The following is a 17,367-nucleotide window of genomic DNA, read 5'->3' as shown; positions in this document are numbered from 1 at the left end:
ACCCCCATTTCGAACTAATTAATGTATTTTGTGTGTGCGTGCGATTTCAACTAAAAGAAGGATCTTCACCAGTTACCCTGGTCACCCCTCCCGGAGTACATTAGCTTTGTTTTTTTTTTTTCGAGTCACTTGCCCTCGTTCCCACCACGCCCCTCCGATCCCCCTCCCCTCCCTACCGAAGTACTAACTACTACAACACTACCAAACAACTCCCCCGTCTACTAATTCTGGCGTCGTCTAATAGTACTATTGTTGACTAATTATCAAGGATTGACGGGAGAATCCTTCTCTCATCTGCTCACCATAGCGCTGGGCTTACCCCTCGGATTGTCATTTCAATACTTACTAGATCTTTCCATTACATACGTCCGAGCTTTTGTTTTTCCCTCACTGCCTTGTTTTATATACCTACCCGGGCCTTATCCTTGTTATTTTATCATTATTATTCCTTATCGGCCTCGCTCGGCTTCTCCTCCCTGCCTTCTGTCTGTCTCGTGCTTATTGGGAGTGTCCGTCTGCTTGGTTTTACTATTCGTCAAACAGATCAAACAGCCAGTTCCTCTTCCTCCCTCCTCGTGGTGCTTCTCCATCCTCTCATTGATTTTCCATCTCTATCCTCCCTTTACCGCCCACCGGAGCTCCCAAACGGCCCGGTTCTTTTTTTTCCCAAGATTAGCCCCACCTTAGCTTGGTCGATTTTGGAAAATCCCTAATCCCCTGTGGCTCTTGGGACCGTCTTTTCGCGTGGTTTTGTAGATGAATCAATTCTTCATACCTTGGTCTACATGACGCCCAGTTCCCCAGATGAAGCTCTTCACTTTCGAGGCAAGACCCTGACTCCCGAGAGCCCTCGTCCGCTACACATCGCGGAACCAGCAAATATCCCGGTGCTTCAGAATCAAATGGACCCCATCTTCAACGATACTTCGACTTATGAGAAGTCCGAGTCTGCTGTTGAACACCGCGCCCAGCTGCATACTGATCTGCCATCCCAATATGCCCATTATGCTGGGTCTGGGGATGTGCAAGGAAAATATGGCTCTGTGCAGGCTTCAGGACAATTCCAAACTCAAACTCAAGGTAGCTACCACCACTCTGGTGCATTTCAGGCGGACGATGGTTCGATGAACAAGAACGCGGCTGCGTCTTCCCATGCGTCACTACCATCAGACCAATCTGCATATGTTCCTTCCATGGCCACTGCGACCACCTCTGCTGCGCAGGGCTCCGAACCAAACTCATTTCTAACCACTGTTCCTACATCAGATCCCGCCACCCTTATACCTCATCACCCTTTCCCCGATCTCCCTCCCTCTGCTCCCCATGCTTCTCAGAGCATTCCCATTGCGAGCGAAATAGATCATGCAGCCTCCTCCTGGGCAGCTTCGTCGGCTCCACAGGATCGCTTAGACACCCGCAACAAGCCACATAACACTGGTGAGGATGGTGTGGATTTCCAGAACCTCCTCGATAATCTTCCCCCTTCCTCCACTGCCGCTCCTTCTGCCCCTGCAGTATCTCAGGCCGTCCCTTCCGGGGATGCCTCTGCGGACCCTCAAGCAACTGATGAAGCTCTCCAATCTTCCCTGGGCTTGCCTCCTCGTCCCCCACCCCAAGAGAAGCCTTCCATCCATCCCAACTATAACCCCAGCGATGATATCCGCTCGTATCATCAGCTCCCCCCTAATGCGTCTAACGCCCAACCCTCCTACTCTGCCCAGCAAAGTAATTACCAGTCTAACCCCGCACTCCCTCCCCTGGCAGGTGCCGGCGCTCCAGGGACCACCTCGGGCGTCAGTAGCCTACCCCCTCCTCCCGTGGCTAGTTTCCAGCAATCCCCGCCGGCCACGGCGGAAGCGCAGGCACCTTCGTCCCCAGTATCCATTAAGGCTGGGCGCGTTGATAAACAGCAGGTTCGGCAATCTAAAAGCACCGATGATGATGCCCCTTGGGGACCAGATGTACAAAAGAAATATGACGAGTTTCTACATGATGAGAGGGTATATGTCACAGAAGGGCTCTGGGATCGTTTCCCAGCAGGCTCCAGATTATTCGTTGGTTAGTATTGCAAATCCTATTTAGGACCCTGGCAGTGGTGTAACTAACGTCTCGTGTTCCCAACAATAACAGGCAACCTTCCAACAGAACGAGTGACCAAGCGAGATCTGTTTCATATCTTTCATAAGTACGGGAAGTTAGCGCAGATATCTATCAAGCAGGCGTACGGCTTTATACAATTTCTGGAGGCCCCAGCCTGCAAGCAAGCGCTCGACGTAGAGCAAGGAGCTGTGGTGAGGGGGCGCAAAGTTCGTAAGTGTCGGACATCCAGGCATACGAAATTTCTCGGTCAGACTAATGGAACCTCTCAGACCTTGAGATATCCAAGCCACAGAGAAATACGAGGCCAGGCCCAGCTCCCGCAGAACCTTCCCGCGCTCCACCGGCTAGGCGCTCGAGGTCTCCCGAATACAGCAGAGGGGGGCCGCCGAGCAGTCGCAACCCTAGAGCTCCTACGGATCGCTACGACCGACCATACGAATCTCCGAGAGTTCCATTCAGCGATTTCAGAGATGAACCTACTCACCGTAGGCGCGATGACTATCGGCCTCCCCCTCGATCCCCGTCCCCTCGTGGCTTCCGCGGAAGGGACGGGTACCGGTCTCGGGATAGAACCCCAGAACGTTACGATCGACGGGAACGACGCCGGTCCCGGTCCCCCTACGCAAGGGACCGAAGATACCGCAGCCCCAGCCCACGGGCCCGCGGGTATGAAGGTGATGTAGAGTTGCCAGTGCCCAGGCGGGCCCCAAGAGATGTCCCGGAGGTGCAAATTCTCGTCTTGGAGGAGGTTGACCGGTTAGTCTTGCGTTCTAATAGTTCGCGATATAGCTCTTGCTAATACAGGTTGCTAGAAACTTTATTTTCCATGTGGAAAATGCATTCCGCAATAGAGGTCTTCGAGTTGATGTTTTGGTGTTGGGTCCTCGAATTCCACTGAATGCGGCCGTTCAACGGCAGATCAGCGAAGGTGTGCTCGCGGTGGTGAGGCTCGCCCGTCCAAACCAGTTCTCCAGAAAGATTCCCCTGCAGGTATTTGATCGAAGCGGGGGTGCAGACAACGTTCGATTCAATGGTAAGTGTTGCACTTTCTATCCAACCTGTCTGTCTACGAAGGCCTAGCCTGCTAATAGTTCGTCAGAGTATCCCGATGTTGAGCCGAATATTGCCGCTGAGATCGTCTTCCACGCGCAGTCAGTACAGCGCGGCGCACCTCCTACTCCATTCCCTCCCAACCCAGCCTTTGGGGTTCCTCCCCTGGCGGCTCCGCCTATGCCGCAGGCCCCATTGCCAGCTCTTTCTAATCCCCCCAACATCGCCAACCTAATCACGTCCCTCGACGGACCTACTCTACAGTCTCTTTTGGGTGCGCTCCAGCAGCGGCAATCAGCCGTCCCAACTGCGCAACAGCCATTTTCTACCACAGCGTCAACTCCCAATGCAGGTGCTGATCTCGCCAGTCTTTTGAGTGCAGCCACACGACAGCCTGTTCCCGCCAACCCACAACACCCTCTTCCTCCGCAACCGTTCCCCATCCAAGCACCTAATGCTCCAGTGGTGTCTGATCCCAACTTGATATCACTGCTAGCCAAGGGCTTGGGAGGACAGCAGGCGCAAAATCAGGCAACCGTTGGCCCTCATGTACAGAACATCATGAATCAGCTGGGCAAATGGAAGCAATGATTTATGACTCGTCTTCTTTCTTTCCTACTTTTGTTCGTTGACGTATCTTCTCCGGGGCTCTGTCGTCTTTTACAGAATATCATGGGGCATGGCGTTAATTTGATCGATCGGTTGAGGTATTTCTTAAGGCATGGGGTTTCAGCCATCGGAAACGATCATATGGCCTGGTTGTCGAATTTTGATTTACGTTTTCCTTCGGTTATTACGCTGTAACTGCGACAGGAGTGCAATGGTTTTCTTTTTCTTTTCTATTCTTATAATCTCCGGACACCTGGACAATAGATCTTCATGGGAATATGGTGTCTTATCTATGTCGCGGTGTTTATTATACGGTTTTCTCCGACGGTTACTTGTGATACACTAGGGCGCATAGCGGTCAGCTGGAGTAATGACAAAAACAAATAATACTAACATTGAGTATGTGATGTAGACCTAAAGAGGTTTTCTCGGTAGCCGATATTAAGTAGAGCATATGTAAAGGCCCAGGACAGCATCGAGCCATGCGGGCACGGGACATTATTAAGATTGGAGTGGCATAGCTTTTGATAAGTAGTAGTATGTAGTACAGAGCCTTTTGGCTTGAAATCAATCCCTCCCGTTCTCTCCCTGTGCTTTTCCTCCCAACATAGTGGCTAACCATTTTACCGAGGGTTCCATCCCTGTGCCTTCAAGTCCTGAACCTTTGCTGCATCCTCCTTCTTGATCCGCTCAATTGTCTTATCTCGGTTGTATTCCATTACCCGCTTTTCCTTAAAATATTTGACCTGTTGTGTTTGATCGTTAGCGATCGTAAAGTATATAGTCAATGCGAGCCGCGGATCGCTATAAGGGACGACGATTGGAGTAGCTAGAGAGAGAGTCGAGTCACGTCTACCGACCCCTCATTAAGGTAGAGCACATACCCAAGCCTTTGAACAAGCCGACTCAAACTCCGCAATTTCTTTCCCGCATTTTCGTCGCGCTTCCTTATCCTCCTTGATTGCGTCCAGGATATTATTGTCGTCTAAGCAAGAGAAAAACAGGTCGCGACCCTCCCAGCACTTTTGTCGAGAGGACCGATCGGGGGCTATGCGGCCTCCATCGGAAGCGGTGTTCTTCGAGTCGGAGGACCAGGGTAGCCAGCCCATTGTAATTAGGGGTTTGATGCGAGTGACGGTTGGAAGGTAAAGGGATGCGAGGCAGGTACTGGAATCAAGAACCGAATATGAAGCGCAGTAGTAACAAGGTAGGCTGAACGGTACCGTCGCAAAGAAGTAAATATATTAGGACGTAGTTAAGAGATGTGCTTCCCGTTCGGCATGATCTGCGGTCCCTTTCTGCCAGGCTTAGCGGCTCTGCTCGTGGCGCCACAGTAAACTGGAACCAACTTCTTCAGTTCCCCATCGGACGATGTCCCAACAGACCATCGCTTTCTCTTTACGGTCTTAATCTATCTGCGACGCGATTCTCTTATCCACCCGCTGTCCCTCAATAGCGAGGGAAGAACCTCAAGTGAAGGAAGGCATCGGGTATATGCTCGGTCTTTCCGCGGGCCAGAGCTCACCATCCCACCTGTCCTTCTCACGGTGAAATATCCCTTGGATTTTATAATCAGTGTGCAAAAGTTACCACATATTTCATGCCCCCGCGCCGACGGCCTCCTGCGGGGGCTCGGACAGACCTTCCGCCGCTGAAGATCGTCCGGAAGATTGTTATCTTACAGCTTGCCTATTATGCCTCCGCGACGGCCCTGATCTTATTTACCACTGTCGTCTATGGCACCCCGTTCTCCCTAGATTTGGTTCTGAGTTGGGATTCGCTGAGGGGAGATACTACGATTGGATGGATGCTGGGATTGGTGTGGATGTTGAATAGTCTTGCGGGGTGAGCTGCCGACCTCCCTTGGTCTCGTGAAAAGGATGCGCCGCTAACCAAACTCTCACAGGATAATCTTTCTTCTACTCCTCGTCGTTCGGTCTAAACTCATTCCTGACTTCGCACTCACTATCCACTTCCTCCATCTTCTCGCAACGTCCCTTTACACCCACTCTATCCCCTCCAACTTGCTTTGGTGGGGTCTTCAGTTTGCCAGCGCTTCTCTAATGACCTTTGGTGGTATCTGGGCCTGCCAATGGCGGGAACTCAGGCCGATCAGCTTTGGCGGTATAGCTGGTAGCGGTGCTGGACAGTCATCTGGGAGTTCATCTGAGCCGCCGGTTGATAGAGGCAGTCCGTCCCGAGGAAGAGGCCGGGAACGCGGCTTGCAGAGTGACGGTGGCGAGTATGAGATGGCTGAAATGAAGGGGGTTGGTGAGCAAGCAGTATAGCTTTCCCTCAGGTCTTTCTTGGATTGTATTTTCTTCTCGTTTCTTTTTTTACTTTTTCTCGTGTTTTTTGACGTTGATGCATGCCCGACTTGCATGCAGATTGTTATATGTTTACAATTTTTGTATACCCTAGCTGGTTGGCACATGTATAGATGGCGTTCTGGTTCGAGTGTCATCCTCCGGTCTTGCTGAAGTGTTGATCCCGTGGTCTTACGTTCTGGCGACATTTTTGGGCTTGTGCAGGCACATTGGTACTTAATATCCTGTTATTGGATATTTAGGGCTTTTTGGGATGGCGTCATATCGTCACAAATCATATAGGTCGTATTTACTACTACTGGATAGTATCAAATCTACCCGATCGTGACCCAGGGAAGACCAAAATGCGCCTTCCACGAACATTCGCTCTTGTCGGCAAAAAGTCCGTACGGTCGGCGATCTGCGCCTATGGCAGTCGCTCTGAATTGGCATTTCCCGTCAATCAAAACCAAACGATTCGAGGTTCATTTATCTGGATGTGGGGGCGCCACATTCCACCTCAACTGATAAGACCGGAAGGTGGAGATAAATATCCCCAGCATTGTCTCGATTAGAGATTCCAGTAGTAGCTACTCTATCGATTTCGACTTTGTTTCCCTCCTAGAAAACATATCTAAGCTAATATGTCAACTTCAACGGCAACCGAAAATACTACCCAGCAGAAGGTAGTCGTTGCCTCTGCAGACTACAGTAACATGAATGTGAAGCCTGCAATCGAGGACGCTGTTTTCCAAGCAACTGCCCGCGGCGACCGTAATGGGACGATCAAACTACCAGGAATTCCAGCATTCACAGACCTCTACGAGAAACGCAAATGGATGAAAGAGCACATGGCAGCCGCGTTCCGTTTCTTCGGAAAGCATGGACACGGCGAGGGCATTTCTGGGCACATCTCCATGAGAGGCGAGTGCTACTTATATATCAGTATTAGTAGAGACACAAGTACTATACTAACAGTGCCTCGCAGATCCTATTCTAGAAGACCATTTCTGGATGAACCCCTACGCTAAGCATTTCTCTGCCATGAAAGCCTCCGATCTCGTCCTTGTCGACCAAGATGGCTATGTGACAGAAGGAGGCAATCAGGCACCCATTAACGAGGCCGGATTCATGATCCATTCAGAGATCCATAAAGCCAGGCCGGATGTTGTTGCTGCTGCGCATACGCATGGAGTTTATGGGAAGACGTGGAGCGCATTTGGGAAGGGGATCGAGATGATCACTCAAGGTACGACGCCTTTCCGCAGATAGTGTGGATCCCCTTATATGGCAACAGAGACTGACGCATGTAGATGCGTGTAACTTCTATGGAAAACTAGGTGTTTATGTTGACCACGGTGGGATTGCATTGGCTCAGGAAGAGGGGCAGCAAATCGCGAAGGCTTTAGGGGAGGACAAGATAGCATGCATCTTGCAGAACCATGGGTATCCCTTACTTCTGTTCCCCGTTTTGTTGTACACTCCGGCTGACGATGTACGTAGTTTGTTAACCGTAGGTCGCACAGTGGATGAAGCAGCCTTTCTCCTTTCCAGCTTGGATCACGCGTGTCATTCTCAGCTGATGGCCGAAGCGGCCGCTGCCAATGGGGTACCGAAGAAGATTATCAATGATGAAGTGGCTCAGTACACGGCCAATGCAGTCCAGACTCCGGTATGGCTCTCTTGTTGCGACAACTTGGAAAGAGCATGTACTGACCATGACAGCACCATTTCTATACCGAATTCCAACCTGAGTTCGACCTCATCGTGGAGGAGACAAACGGGCAGGTGCTTCTGTGATGGGAGGGGAAATGATATAGCGATGAGCAACATCCTCCAAGATAGTTACTTGAGGCTACGAACCTGTTCATAAGAAAGTCCCCTAGATTCCTCTACCGAGATTGACTGTGACTGAAACGGCCCCCATCACTAGCCTCTGGGCCCTGCCCTAAAACCATTCAATTTGTAATCCACGCATTGATCATGATAATCACTGCCCAATTGAAACAAAGGCCCCCAAAACACATCCACCGAGGAATCTCTTAGTGCCGACAGCCCCGTCCTCTCAGGGACCAGGTCACTAGCGTAAGTTGGTGACTTGGTCGCTGAACCCTTAGACTCCCTAGAAGATCTTAATATATTCATCCCTTGGACCATTGGCACGATACCACTCTGCCAATGATAGATGTCATTGCTTACTATCACATAATGTGGGTTCTCCGCCGAAAACTGGGCCGCAAGGACACTATTGGTGCCACTCATTTCCTTTTTCTTCGTTCCCCGATTTACTTCGCTTACTCTTATCCCACCGACATACATTCCTTACCCCCGTAAACAAGGAAAAGGACCAAGATGACTACCGGCTTCGCTGTCCGTAAGAACGGATCCTGCCTTCGAACCGAGACTGACTGTGGTGAAACAGTCGGCGGGTTTCGCGGCTGCTGCCCGGGAGGTACATTCTGCCCTCACGCCTACAACATCGATTGTTGCCCAGCCGGTAAAAATTGCACAGAGTCGTTGGTGCAGGAACCGAGGTGTGCGAATGCAACATGGGATCTGTATGACAATGGAGGGTACTTTTGCTGTCCACACGACACGATAGGATTCGCGCTGGCAGGACAATATGATGGTTGTGCCGGCACGGGTTACTCATTTGGTGATCAGGATACAAGGCTAGAGGTCATCTCTTCAGGGACTGGTACGTTTTTTGTACACACATCATATTACGTATCTGTCTATTATATGTGGATGCTAGGGTGTATCTCAATGCTAATCAATCCCCGAAACAGTAGCACTACCTTTATCAACATCTACAACCTCTGGAATATCCTCAATATCCACAGCAACATCAGCTACAACTACCTCCGCGGCAGCTACTCAGACATCCTCCCCGTCGTCGTCGTCAGGTGTAGATAAGGGTGCAGTTGCAGGTGGTGTCATCGGCGGCGTCGCCGGTGTAGCCCTCATTGCAGCCTTTGTTTGGCTATTCATGAGGCGCCGGTCACGGCCCCAGCCAGCGGCTTTACAAGACGGGAACACGCCGATTCATGATTACAAATACGTGTCAAGTCAGCCCGTCGAAGTGGATGGGCAGGGATACCGATATGAGCTGGAGAGTCGGCCTAATGCTCCAGTTCACGAGTTACCGGCACAGCTCCCAGGCCGGTGACGGGTGGGAGAATGGCATTCATTCGGTGTGATTATAAATCTTTCATATATTCTTATACGTAATGTGTATATTTATTTCTTAAAGTGGTTTGGGGTTTGGTCTGATATCACTTTTCTGCTTTACGCGCTGATGTCGCGTTTGACTTAATTTCTGTCTGGGGTGCGATCTCCTAGATTTATACTTGTTCATGATAGGAGCACTTCGTCGCCACAATATCATTGATACTATATCTTTAGGGGTGTGGGCTAGAATGTAGGAACACTGAGGTAAGTATATAGGGGGGAGCTAAAGAGTGACTGCAGATAGCTCTTAGTACTACAATGTCAGATATATTATGTAGAAATGTTTATATTACATTTACATTGTATCAGACTACAGGGCGTGCTCAATCATGCTTCATGCTCCATGGCCCTTGCATCACTTACATAGATCAAACATGCTAGGGAACTAGTATAAATAAAACGTGCACATCGAAATGTATTTTCGATGCTCATCCATATTAAACGACAATTTTCTGCGCTATAGATGTAGCATGTGTGCATTTGTATATCCGTGCTGTCCTAGTCAGTGACGCTATCGTGCATATTAGGAAGTTTCTCATGTAAATAAAGCCTTTAGGTCAGTTGGAGATGGTTCTTGCAATCGAATAGATCTGTTTCGAAGCTTAAGTATGTGGTGGATCAGCCCTATACAGCATCTTTTGATACATGGACACATGTTACCTTGTACGGGATTTACTGTAAAGGTCCCAGCAAGCCCAAGGCAAATTTGAGATGTACAAGTACGAATTGAGCATGTTGATGGTTTGGTCGAAAAATATATTATATCCCGAATACCATATGTTCCTATCTGAACAATCATGATTGCTTCCCCAAGACCCAGTAATTCACAGATCGACATAATCAAAACAAGTTAATCAGGATTCTTGATATACATACATTTATATATCTATGTTACCCTAGTTCCGTTATAGAAGACAACATCCTGGAGACAGAACTATATACACGGCTGACTAATCCGCGACCAAAGAGGCATAGTCCCGACACATGGCATGAATAGACCTCCGAGCGGATCAGCAACATCACATACTCGATCCTCTCCACAAGCAATTGGTCGACTATGACCGGGTTTAGAGGCTCCGGTTTATTAATTTTGTCGCATGGATAGCCTACTGTATTGAGTCTCTGCTGTGTAAAAGTGGTTTGGAGAAAACACGCTGTTTTACCCAGTCAATCTTTATTTAATACGATACCCAAGCTCGCTATTAGCTTTTGTCTACCTAATCTGCATATTTCCTGTCTGGTCTTATATTGGATCGACCTTGACGACAGTTATTACCTTGGAGGAATACAAGCTACGTGGACCTAATCGGACACAATCATGGCTGAAGGCGAACCGTCATACATTGACTATGAGGCCTTCTTGGACCCGGACTTCTCTCCCGCCTCTTTTGCCAATTCATTGGTCGTAGCCACCAACAATGCAACAGATACACCGCTAGATCTGTCAACCCCGTTGTCACGGGTTCTCTTCGATCTACAAGAGATCGACACTCACATTCATACGCTGACCACCAAATCAGCCCTCCCCTTGCTGACGCACACGCGGGATCAAACCGCTGCGGCAGACCACATCCTCAAGGAAGCCGAGGAACAGGTCTCCTCCGTGACCCAGGGGTACCAGCGGCTGGAGAAAGAGGTTCTACGGAAGTGGGAAGCCGCCGACGAGGTGAGGATAGCCACAGAGAAGTCGCTCGCTACCGTGCGGCTCGCAAGAGCAGTTGCGCGCTGTCTCACTCTCGGCAGACAGCTGGAGGGCCAGCTTGCTGAGGTTACCGGGCGTGGTGGCCTCGCCGATGGAACGGCGTCTCCCTCGCCGGGTAGAGACGATTACCGCGCTCTGGAACGCGCTGCGTCTACGATCGTGAGTCTCCGTCGGATGTTCACGGCCACGGGACCAGGAGAGGAAGGCCACGGATTAGAAAAAGTCAAGGTCATCCGGACGCTACGGAGTGAACTGCTCATTCCCGCCGAAAACATGGTGAAGTCGAGAGCGCAGCAGGCGATCAATCGTTTCACCATGTCCGCCCAGTCAGGCTACAAACAAGCTGGCGATGCAAGAGCCCGACTCAGCTCCGCCACCACAATCTTGTACCTCCTCTCGCCAATCCCCAAGGACCTATCTTCGGCATCGGACTTCCAACCCGAGCTCCTCCTCTCCACACTGCAAGGCTACATGCACACGGCCATCATGTCGTCCCTGAACGCCCTATCCCGGTCCCTGTCCATGCTGCCCACGCTCGACAAAACCCTCGTTGAGATCTCGGCCAAATGCCAGGATCTCTTTGCGCTGGAATCTATCCTTGCCAGCCTTCGACCGCCATCACATCCGCTCTTTCCCCCAGCACCTACCCCCGAGACCCAGTCACAAGGTGGTAGTAAGAATAACCTTCTGCAACCGCTGCTCAACGCCCTCGACGCATCGTCCCTCCCATCGCACTTCTGGCGCTCCCTCGCCTCGTCTCTCACTTCGCGCGTCCAGGAGATTGTCAACCGTGGCGGCGTCTCGGCAAGGACCCTCCGATCTAACCGGGACCGCCTTAAGAAGGACATCAAAGAGTGTGTCCTCCGGGGATCTCAACTCCCAGCATCGACCGACAAAGGACGGATGGGAGCCGACTCCGGAATGAAAGGAAACTGGGAACGAGAAGCAGCGGTGATGGTCAGTGCCGTGGCCAGTGTGCTAGACAGGTAAAACTGTCTCCGAAAAATTTCCAACAAAATAGTTTAATATCCGAGATAAAAATCTACAATACACCCAGAACAGCGGTTGTACATATATACTTAACCTCCTAGCGTATGTACATACATAAAATAACATACATCTATACCCCAAGTCAAAACCATCCTGATAGGCTCTCAACAAAAAGCCAAAACCGCAAAAGCAAACGCGTACATCTGACGCCCCAGTCATGGCACAAACCAGGACATAAGCACAGACAAATAGATTGACATTTCACATGTGATATTCCCCCAGTCTGCCAACCAGAAAATTCAGGTACACATAATAACTAAGCATCAGCTGATCAAAGTTCAAACGGGGGCATCGGCATAAAAACGAAGATCGGCAGAATTGTAACCATAAAATAAAGATGTGTAAGAAAACAGCAAGGGACAACCCAGCCTATGTCTGTACAGTTTGTCAGCCTCAGCGATTCGCAATCCATCCAACGCATCCGTCAGCAGAAGATGGGATTGCCAACGAATGCTTTTTGGTGAATTGTCCAGCGGCTAGTCTCGGGCGCTACGCCGCATTTTTGCCACATGTGTCGATGGGTGCAGATGAGTTGATGCAGGATGATTTGCATGATCATGAGTCAGGTCGGCTGCCACATCATAGTAGATTATTTTATTTGTTGTTAAGATTGCGTGACTGGGGTCTTCTGGGTTAAGTGTATGGAGAAGAGGGACAGGTAGGTACCAGTGGATTAGTAGTCATATTGGAGATGGTCCCGCGTGGTGCCTGGAACTAGATGGAGGAGCTGAGGGCGCACTGGGTCCGTATCTGAAACTTTATGGGACTGGAAACATTCTTTGCTCAGGTCCGGTTCGTATAGACCGTGGCCTGATTGACCCATGATCTTTCCTGAATTGGACGACGTCAAGACATTGTCTTGGGGTGTCTCATCTGGGGTTGTGTAGACGTAAGACCCGGGATCATTAGTAGAGTTAATTAATCAATCAGGTACAAACTGCTAGTACGGTGTGTCCCGCGACTTGGGTACCTACAGAGTACATCCAAGTAGGTACCGATCCCCTACTAGGACCGGGTACCAACTAGTACCGACCGACTAGAGCAGGTACCTGCGGTGTACCTACTATATACTGGACTCTAAATAATTAAGGGACTTAAAGTAGGCAAAGGCCGTGCGCGACATCCACAGAGCCGGGACTTTTTACCCCGCTCCAGATTTAAGAAACGGCTGATAAGGAACTTTTCCTTCCATGACCATACATACCGTATCTTTCGAGGTTCTCGAAATCTGTTTAGATATCATCATCCCTGTGAACTTTAATCCATAGATTAAATAATGATAAGTAAGAAAGAAAAAAGTTGGAAAAATGAAAGGGGACCAAATGAGAGAAGCGAACCAAAGATATTCTGGATGGGTCGAAAAAAGGTCAGAGGAGACGGCGAAACCTGATACGGGGAGACCCCTCCACGTAAACTTTCCCCTCCTCGACGGTGGTGGCGGCGTCAATGCCCCTTGGCCCAGTCTCTTTTAGGGATTTGGATACAATGAGGGGCTAAACGAAATGCATCCATCATAGGAAGCTATTGACGGATGTGCTGTTTGGTTGACGGCCACGTCGATCAGCCCCTCCGCACCGGAGTTCTGTCCGCCACTTCGCTGATGTGGATTGGTCTTGGAGGACGAAGGGATGCAACTCCCTCTGATTTATAACCACTCGTTTTCTTTTCTTTTCTTTTTTTTTATTTCGTGGACCTTGGGCAATTTCCTTAGCAAGGTTAGGGCCCTTGGAAGGAGGTAAGGTACCTCCACGATCGGATCATGGGCTGGTCCAATAGGGTGCTGAAGGAGGGTGTTTTACTGTCGAACTAATGCACTGTCCGCGTTATACACTAGACGATCTTTTAGTAACCTTACTCGCCCCGTTAAGTGATGGTCGGGTAGTCCAGTTAGTTACTTACCTGGTACTAGCAGGGAACCTAAATAGAATACATTCGACGGAAGTTCATTGCTGGATGTTCTATGCATTCGACCCCGAAAGTAGACAACCAGACAGGGACATCATTCCTGGTAGCAGGGATGTTCTGTAACTCCTCCCCTTCGCTCACTATGATTTAACAATGAGGCACATCATCGCTGTATTCTGTGGCGTGCAGAAACGCCGGTGTTTCAGCATTATCTTGGTTGTTCCTTGTTGCCAATTGGCTGCCGGACTGCATCAAGTAGATGTCATCGACTGAGGGGAACTGATGGAAGCTTCCACTGTTTCCCGAAGCCGTTTGCAGTTACCTCTTCCTTTGCGTCAAGGCATTGAATCGAGGATTAGAATTAAAATTGCTCACTCTAGGTTTGGGATTTCCAAACTCTCGTGAAACTTTGGCAGAGATGGAAGATCTTGGGTTGGCACGCTCAGTACACGGCAGTGGCGGTTTCCAGTCCCAGCCTTCTTTGTGTCATCTCAGGAATGAACAAAAATAAGAAACAAATTAAAAGGTGAAAAAGATATGCAGAAACGAAGGAGGGAGGATTTGTTTTCTTTATACTAGAAAGGAAAATGGGTAGAAAAGAGAGAAAAAGAAGTTGAGGGCCTGAACCGCGATCACGGGACCTCTCGCAGGGAGGACTGTTCAGCTAGCTTGCAGCGAGAATCCTACTAGTAGGCCACCGGGGCAACAGTATGATTAATATCTAAATATACTAAAAAGTCCATTACGCCTAAGCCTTGTCGACTCATCCATGTTCGTCATCGTGGTATTGAAAATAATGCCCTAAATGTAAGGTACCTGCAAAAGGTGGACTATCCCTTCTGCATGGCATGTGCTCGGGCTGCCGAAGGATTGTACGGGGAATTCCAGCGCCTATCGCTTGGGCCAGTGGAAGGGTCGGAACCATGCCATTCGTATTGCCATTGTTCTGCGGCCCCCGGGCTCTTTGACAATCGAGCCATACGCATTGGGATTGCTGACACGGTCTGATGCTGGGATCGCCTGGACAAATCTGAGCGGTATACCACAGTATGCCTCTTACTTGATCAGTCTACTAGGGTTAACCTGAGTCCAGGAAGTGAGAGCGGAAACTTAACTCAGGTATACTCCGAACTATGGTTGCGCGGCCGTGGAGAACCATGGCCCCAATGAATTTGCCATGCACTCTTCGTTGATCAGATCATGGATTAGTTCCCAGGCCAACTGATGGTTTGGTTACCGAACGGCCATTGGGGGAAGGTTTTACTCTTATATCGATGGGGTTAAAGTTACCATGATATAGACTTCGAATGGTGGACGTCACCGAGTCCAACAGACCGGTCGGCGCCGCTCGGTTTCTCTGGTTTTACTGGCCAGGACCTCCTCCATGATCCAGATCATGATTCATGAATCGCAAGAAACCACGCCACGGTTAATCCCCAGGATTTCTTGGGGATATCTCTCCCGCTTATTGTTCCTTGCCCTCATTTCTTTCTTCTGTAGCGAAGCAAGTTCCTGGTGCCTTTACCTTCATGGACAGAGGGTGTGAACGCCTCTGGACCCTGGAAAGGCTAGATCCATGGTACGATCGTGACTATCAGGTTCGAGACTCGCTCTCTATTACCCTTACTCCCCACCGCCAACCAGCCTTATGAATTATGAGGACCTAGACAAGATTTCACCTCTTGGGTTCCCCGTAGCCCGGCTGACCACACCCTGGTATCGTTCAGCAACAGCAAAACCCCGAGGTTCCTGATACCGCCTCGTACCGGCGCCAATACCGTTCTATATCGGGATACAGGATTTGGATGTAGCTCAGATGATATGGATAAACCGATAGATCAGACGGATTATTTATAGCTCGAGCGCTGAAATTTCCGATCATTTTCCAACCGCGATTTGATCTCACTGAACCAGCTGTAGACGCTTGAAGGAATTCATTACGTCCCTCTTTCCAGCAGTGAAAGTAAAAAAGGTATCGCGCGTATGGAGACTCCACAGCTGTTCGAGTCGCTGATTCGTGTCGGTTCGTCCGGATCGAGTCGTCAGTACCTGGAACTAAGTAAAGTCTACTTCACCTGTTGCTCTGTATATTATATCACTGGTGAGTTCATTCTCCAGTCCGGCCGAACCCTTTCTTTCTGTGGCTGGTACATCGTCCAGTACTTCTACTACCTAGTGATGATGTTGATGAAAGGCACTGACCATCATCAGGTTCTGGTATTGAGGTGGTAATGGCAATACCACCAGGGCTCCAAAGTTGGCGCTGCTACCACGCTGCTACAAGACTGGACTTTACCCTTTCAAATCCACTCTGCATTCTCTTTGAACCATTCAAACGGGGCGATTGAAGTAGTAACGTCCATACTTACTAGTGCTAGTTCTGTAACTATAATTAATCCAGACTTATGGTTCATTCTCCCCCTCCTTCTGCCCCTCGTTTCGCCGCCTTGTCCGCTCGCCGCCGACCGTTGTTTCCGATAAGCCTCTAGTTAAGACAAGTGTGAGTGAGTTGAGTACCTACGGGGGCTTTTTGAGTTGGCTCCAGTTTTTTTATTTAATTTTTAATTTTTTAATTTTATTTTTTGTTTTCCCTTATTATTATTTTTTTTCGTACACGCGCTTACACTTTTTTCCCTTTCCTTACACTTTAACTCCTCCGGCTCTCTCCTCATCCTTTCCCAATTCCCCTTCCTGTCTGTATCGTCGTCACCACTCAGCGAGTGGATCTAACATAATCGTTTCTATTACTTCTACTGTCGCTCATCTCTCACCGCGCATCTTCTTCCTGTTTCGCTTCCTTCCTTTTCTTTTCCTTTTCCTCATCCCGTCTCAGGTCGGCATTTTGTGGTCTTTCCATATCTTACCTCGATTATTATACTTCTTCTGTATCTATCTCCTGGCCCTGGTGCCTGTACATCCACGCCTACACGTCATATTTCCTGGCTTATTCTAACCGGGCCCTTTTCTTATTTTTTTTTTATTCCATTTGCCTCCCTTTTCCCGGGCCGATCAAAACCCAGGGAAACAGATCACTTTTGGTTGAAATTTTTTTTATCTTTAATTTATTTTAGTTCAGTTCTTGGCCGGGGGATTGTCATACCCACAACCTGTACTCGGCGACTCGTCTGAAACTCATCGAGTCTACCGAACTTCTCTCTCTTGACCACCGCTTCTCTCCTTAACCACCCTACTTCCACTTCCCTCTTTCTCGTCATCCCTCCGGTCCACGTTTAGCGTCTCCCTGGCCAGGCACATCTGCAAGAAATGTGTCCTCGATGCTAATGGTTGTGCTCTGCCACCTACCGCGTACAACCTACCTACCCTTGCTTCGCCATCAACGTTGGGCATTCGGCTAAAAACAACCCTCATCAGCCTCTTGCTACATTCCACTTCCCTCCCCCTGCCCTCTTCATC

General features: G+C 49.5%; 8 protein-coding genes across 8 annotated transcripts; 6 read left to right on the top strand and 2 right to left on the bottom strand.

Annotated features, from left to right (window-relative positions):
* Positions 1–785: 785 nt before the first annotated feature.
* F9C07_1284 (putative arginine/serine-rich splicing factor) lies at positions 786–3,741 on the top strand (the record flags this gene model as incomplete). Its single annotated transcript, XM_041288287.1, has 5 exons — positions 786–2,058; positions 2,131–2,310; positions 2,370–2,856; positions 2,913–3,133; positions 3,200–3,741. The coding sequence occupies 5 exons, from the start codon at positions 786–788 to the stop codon at positions 3,739–3,741; spliced, it is 2,703 nt and encodes a 900-aa protein (XP_041140696.1).
* A 641-nt stretch (positions 3,742–4,382) lies between these two features.
* F9C07_1283 (cytochrome oxidase c subunit VIb-domain-containing protein) lies at positions 4,383–4,868 on the bottom strand (the record flags this gene model as incomplete). The annotated part of the gene is made up of 2 exons (XM_041288292.1): positions 4,383–4,505; positions 4,644–4,868. 2 exons carry the CDS (start codon positions 4,866–4,868, stop codon positions 4,383–4,385), a joined length of 348 nt encoding a protein of 115 aa, XP_041140697.1.
* Positions 4,869–5,359: 491 nt separating this feature from the next.
* On the top strand, positions 5,360–6,047 carry F9C07_1282 (integral membrane protein S linking to the trans Golgi network-domain-containing protein; the record flags this gene model as incomplete). The annotated part of the gene is made up of 2 exons (XM_041288295.1): positions 5,360–5,604; positions 5,666–6,047. The coding sequence occupies 2 exons, from the start codon at positions 5,360–5,362 to the stop codon at positions 6,045–6,047; spliced, it is 627 nt and encodes a 208-aa protein (XP_041140698.1).
* A 331-nt stretch (positions 6,048–6,378) lies between these two features.
* Positions 6,379–8,141, top strand: F9C07_1089479 (class II aldolase/adducin domain protein). Its single transcript, XM_071507514.1, has 5 exons — positions 6,379–6,989; positions 7,054–7,314; positions 7,379–7,511; positions 7,569–7,737; positions 7,791–8,141. Exons 1-5 carry the CDS (start codon positions 6,710–6,712, stop codon positions 7,863–7,865), a joined length of 918 nt encoding a protein of 305 aa, XP_071365819.1. The 5' UTR covers positions 6,379–6,709; the 3' UTR covers positions 7,866–8,141.
* A 276-nt stretch (positions 8,142–8,417) lies between these two features.
* Positions 8,418–9,234, top strand: F9C07_1280 (uncharacterized protein; the record flags this gene model as incomplete). Its single annotated transcript, XM_071507897.1, has 2 exons — positions 8,418–8,763; positions 8,855–9,234. The coding sequence occupies 2 exons, from the start codon at positions 8,418–8,420 to the stop codon at positions 9,232–9,234; spliced, it is 726 nt and encodes a 241-aa protein (XP_071365818.1).
* Positions 9,235–10,279: 1,045 nt separating this feature from the next.
* On the top strand, positions 10,280–12,045 carry F9C07_2279547 (putative Golgi transport complex component Cog5). The gene has a single exon (XM_041284052.2). It carries the CDS (start codon positions 10,615–10,617, stop codon positions 11,986–11,988), a length of 1,374 nt encoding a protein of 457 aa, XP_041140701.1. The 5' UTR covers positions 10,280–10,614; the 3' UTR covers positions 11,989–12,045.
* A 3,437-nt stretch (positions 12,046–15,482) lies between these two features.
* On the top strand, positions 15,483–16,301 carry F9C07_1278 (uncharacterized protein; the record flags this gene model as incomplete). The annotated part of the gene is made up of 3 exons (XM_071507894.1): positions 15,483–15,551; positions 15,874–16,054; positions 16,165–16,301. The coding sequence occupies 3 exons, from the start codon at positions 15,483–15,485 to the stop codon at positions 16,299–16,301; spliced, it is 387 nt and encodes a 128-aa protein (XP_071365817.1).
* Positions 16,302–16,720: 419 nt separating this feature from the next.
* On the bottom strand, positions 16,721–17,168 carry F9C07_1277 (uncharacterized protein; the record flags this gene model as incomplete). The annotated part of the gene is made up of 2 exons (XM_071507892.1): positions 16,721–16,812; positions 17,054–17,168. 2 exons carry the CDS (start codon positions 17,166–17,168, stop codon positions 16,721–16,723), a joined length of 207 nt encoding a protein of 68 aa, XP_071365816.1.
* Between the last annotated feature and the right edge of the window lie 199 nt (positions 17,169–17,367).

Source organism: Aspergillus flavus, chromosome 1, assembly GCF_009017415.1.
Source record: "Aspergillus flavus chromosome 1, complete sequence".
In the NCBI taxonomy this organism is placed as follows: domain Eukaryota; kingdom Fungi; phylum Ascomycota; class Eurotiomycetes; order Eurotiales; family Aspergillaceae; genus Aspergillus; species Aspergillus flavus.
Note: the sequence above shows the minus strand (reverse complement) of the source record. Positions and strands in the feature narration are given on the sequence as shown.